General features: G+C 53.7%; 1 protein-coding gene across 1 annotated transcript in view; it reads right to left on the bottom strand.

Annotated features, from left to right (window-relative positions):
* The window catches only part of LOC311106404 (zinc finger protein DPF3-like), a gene marked incomplete at its 5' end in the record, with an annotated part of 19,219 nt that extends 15,796 nt beyond the window's left edge, over window positions 1-3,423 (bottom strand). The window contains 2 exons of the mRNA XM_084148734.1: window positions 2,962-3,122; window positions 3,341-3,423. Of these exons, the coding sequence (XP_084004860.1) occupies window positions 2,962-3,122; window positions 3,341-3,423 (244 nt within the window). The remainder of the gene's footprint in view (window positions 1-2,961; window positions 3,123-3,340) is intronic.
* Window positions 3,424-3,827: the final 404 nt, after the last annotated feature.

Raw genomic sequence — 3,827 nt, 5'->3', positions numbered from 1 at the left:
TACAGAGGAGGAGGCCGTCCGTCATCGGAGGGCGATGAAGGAGGATGCCCAGGTAGGAGAGGAGAAATGGCGCCAACAGTGCCGACGACGGAGACCCGAGAGGCAACCCCAATATATTTTTTTTTTTGGGGGGGGGGGCACACGGTGTGGACGACGAGGCAGCAGGAGGCCGTGAAAGGGCGGATCTGCAGGTTAGGAGAGGAGGACACCATAATACGGGGGCTATTTGTTCAGAGGGAGCAGGAGTTATTCGGTCAGAGGGAGGCGCTACAGGAGGCTAAAAGGGAGAAGGAAAGTGTAGGTGTAGAGGCACAGCGAGAGGAGCTGGTTAGGCAGCAGAAGGAGCGGGGGTTAATAAAGGAACCCAGTCCTGCTCCTCGCACCAAGCAAGTGGTAAGTGTCGCTAGTCCGGTCCGGCCCGTTCCTGCTCCCCACACTAAGCCAGTGGTGCGCGTCGCCAGTCCGGCCCGGCCTGTTCCTGCTCCTCGCACCAAGCCAGTGGTGCGCGTCGCCAGTCCGGCCCGGCCTGTTCCTGCTCCTCGCACCAAGCCAGTGGTGTGCGTCGCCAGCCCGGCCCGGCCTGTTCCTGCTCCTCGCACCAAGCCAGTGGTGTGCTTCGCCAGCCCGGCCCGGCCTGTTCCGGCTCCTCGCACCAAGTCAGTGGTGCGCGCCGCCAGTCCGGCCCGGCCTGTGCCTGCTCCTCGCACCAAGCAAGTGGTGCGCGTCGCCAGTCCGGCCCGGCCTGTTCCTGCTCCTCGCACCAAGTCAGTGGTGCGCGTTGCCAGTCCGGCCCGTTCCTGCTCCTCGCACCAAGCCAGTGGTGCGCGTCGCCAGCCCGGCCCGGCCTGTTCCTGCTCCTCGCACCAAGTCAGTGGTGCGCGTCGCCAGTCCGGCCCGGCCTGCTCCTGCTCCTCGCACCAAGCCTGTGGTGCGTGTTCCTAGTCCGGTCCGTGCCTGCTCCTCGCACCAGACCAGTGGTGCGTTTGTCCAGTCCCGCATGGCCCGTGCCCGTTCCACCGGTGCCTGGTCTGGCACCGGTCAGCTGCTCCACTCCGGAGCCAGAGCAGTCCGCTCCACCGGTGCCTGATCCAGTTCCGGTCAGCCGTTCCACTCCGGAGCCAGAGCAGTCCGCTCCACCGGTGCCTGATCCAGCTCCGGTCAGCAGCTCCACTCCGGAGCCAGAGCAGCCCGCTCCACCGGTGCCTGATCCATCTCCGGTCAGCGGCTCCACTCCGGAGCCAAAGCAGTCCACTCCACCGGTGCCCAGTCCAGCTCCGGTCAGCGGCTCCAGTCCAGACCATGACGTCAGCCCCTCCCCAGGTTCGGGGTCTCCCACACCAGGGTCCAGACAGGGCCTGGCATATCGTGAGAGGAAGGAGAGGGGAAGCATCGCACCGAGGTCCAGACCAGACCAGGGGCGCAACAGGGAGGCGGAGAGTGAGAGGTCGTCACGCCCCGAGGCGGATTGCCCACCCGGCCCCTACCCTGTTATGTTTATGTTGTGCGGTCGGAGTCCGCACCTTTGGGGGGGGGGGGGGGGGTACTGTCACACCCTGACTCAGGGGACGCTTATATGTTGAGTCAGGGTGTGTATATTCCTTGTTGTACTTGTTCTATGTTTGTCGATCTAGTATGTATGGATCTATGTTGGCCGGTGTGGTTCCCAATCAGAGGCAGCTGTCGCTCGTTGTCTCTGATTGGGGACAATACTTAGGCAGCCTATTTGGCACGTTCTAGTGGTGGGATCTTGTTCCGTGTAAGGTTTGTTGTTCTGTACTACCTTGGACTTCACGTTTCGTTTCCTTTGTTGTTTTGTCGTGTTGTTTATTACTTTAATAAACATGTACGCATATCACGCTGAGCCTTGGTCTGACCCGTCAATGAACGAACGTGACAGAGTCGGACCGCAGAGTGAAGGAAGAGCTGCCAACAAGTGCTCAGCATATGTGGGAACTGTTGGAAAAGCATTCCAGGTGAAGCTGGTTGAGAGAATGCCAAGAGGCTGCAAAGCTGTCATCAAGGCAAAGGGTGGCAATTTGAAGAATCTCAAATATAAAATATATGTTGATTTGTTTAACACTTTTTTGGTTACTACATGATTCCATATGTGTTATTTCATAGTTTTGATGCCCCTCCCTTCATCTAGCATGCTGGGTCAATAGCCTCTCCCTTCAGCTAGCATGCTGGGCCAATAGCCTCTCCCTTCAGCTAGCATGCTGGGCCAATAGCCTCTCCCTTCAGCTAGCATGCTGGGCCAATAGCCTCTCCCTTCAGCTAGCATGCTGGGCCAATAGCCTCTCCCTTCAGCTAGCATGCTGGGCCCTGGGACCATACCCTATACTTTGTGGCCTGTTGGCTTCCATTATATGTATTCATTCTGACTCTCTCTCTGACTCTCTCTCTCTCTCTCTCTCTCTCTCTCTCGTGAGATGTTCTACTAGAGCTGGGATGATAAACCAAAAATTACACCGACCACATATCGCAGGCATTTTGCTGATATCGTTCATTACGATAGGTAGCCTACACTTGAGAAATGTGAAGTTTGAAATGAAATAAGTTTGCTAATATAGGTGATCGTTAATGGGACAATTGATGGCTTAAACCATCAAACTAGTAGTAGTAGTTTAAAGGATAATAAAATAAAAACTGGTGCACATTAATGTTATAATTCATATGGATTAATATGGATTTCTGTCCACATTGACCAGCTCTATGTTTTAGATGTAATCATGACTGTAAACAGTCCGCTGGTTTTAAAACTATGAAAACAGTTTAGTTTATTAAGACCAGTTATGTATCAACAGACAATGAAGGGCTATCAAGTGTCGTGTCGTGTCGTGTGTGTGTGTGTGTGTGTGTGTGTGTGTGTGTGTGTGTGTGTGTGTGTGTGTGTGTGTGTGTGTGTGTGTGTGTGTGTGTGTGCGCGTGCCATTTCTCTTCCCCAGCCTGCAGTTCACCCACCTGGCCCGCGGTGGCGCTGTTCCATCCAGATGTAGCAGTTGTTCTGGGCCACGCCAGTTTGGTTGTCCAGGAAGGGCATACGGACGCTCCGCTCGGCACACAGACGGGCATTGTAGCTGCGACAGTGTTCTATGGCCTCCCGGTAGAACTGGTCGCCTAGCCTACAGACACAAGAGAACAGAGACAGTTTTAGTTAACTAGGTTAGGTTAACTAGATTAGGTTAGTTTAGTAGGCTAATAGGGATTGAGGGAGCAGCTGGAACAGGCCTTAAACCTGGTGCCAAATGTCCAGACCTCTTAATCAATCGTACATACTGGGATGCTACTTGTCTTCAGCTCGCTCAGGTTAATGTAGCATGCTAGAGCTATCTTAGCTTACCATATCCCCTTCGTCTTAGTCAGAGCACACAGCTGCTGTTGAGCCGTCCTGCTACCGAGACATGTCCTCTGAATACCAAACATTGTTAGGGTTGTTTATTAGCATGGAGACACGTGCTGAGTTGATTTCAGTTACTCTGAATGCATCAGCCGGCCAGAATAAATCAAGTGTTGTAGGCAGTTTAGGGCAAGTCACAGCAACACCAACACCACTGTGGCTTGGTGGCTATGCTGTGCAAACATACTCCATCATCCTAATGTATTTCAACAACCTACAGTATAGTAAAGCATTCTAACAGGGAGAAACACACTGTGGACAGAAGAGTTACTATAGGGAAGATGTTTACTGTCCACATAGATGGATGGGTTAAGGGAATGATGAATGAGGGAGAGCTATGGCAGACACACATATGATTTACTGCTGGGGAACACCAAGACACGCACGCACTTAAAACACACACAAACACCAGGAAGCCATCCATCAGCGA

This window comes from Coregonus lavaretus, assembly GCF_964263955.1.
Source record: "Coregonus lavaretus genome assembly, chromosome: 31".
Classification (NCBI taxonomy): Eukaryota; Metazoa; Chordata; class Actinopteri; order Salmoniformes; family Salmonidae; genus Coregonus; species Coregonus lavaretus.
Note: the sequence above shows the minus strand (reverse complement) of the source record. Positions and strands in the feature narration are given on the sequence as shown.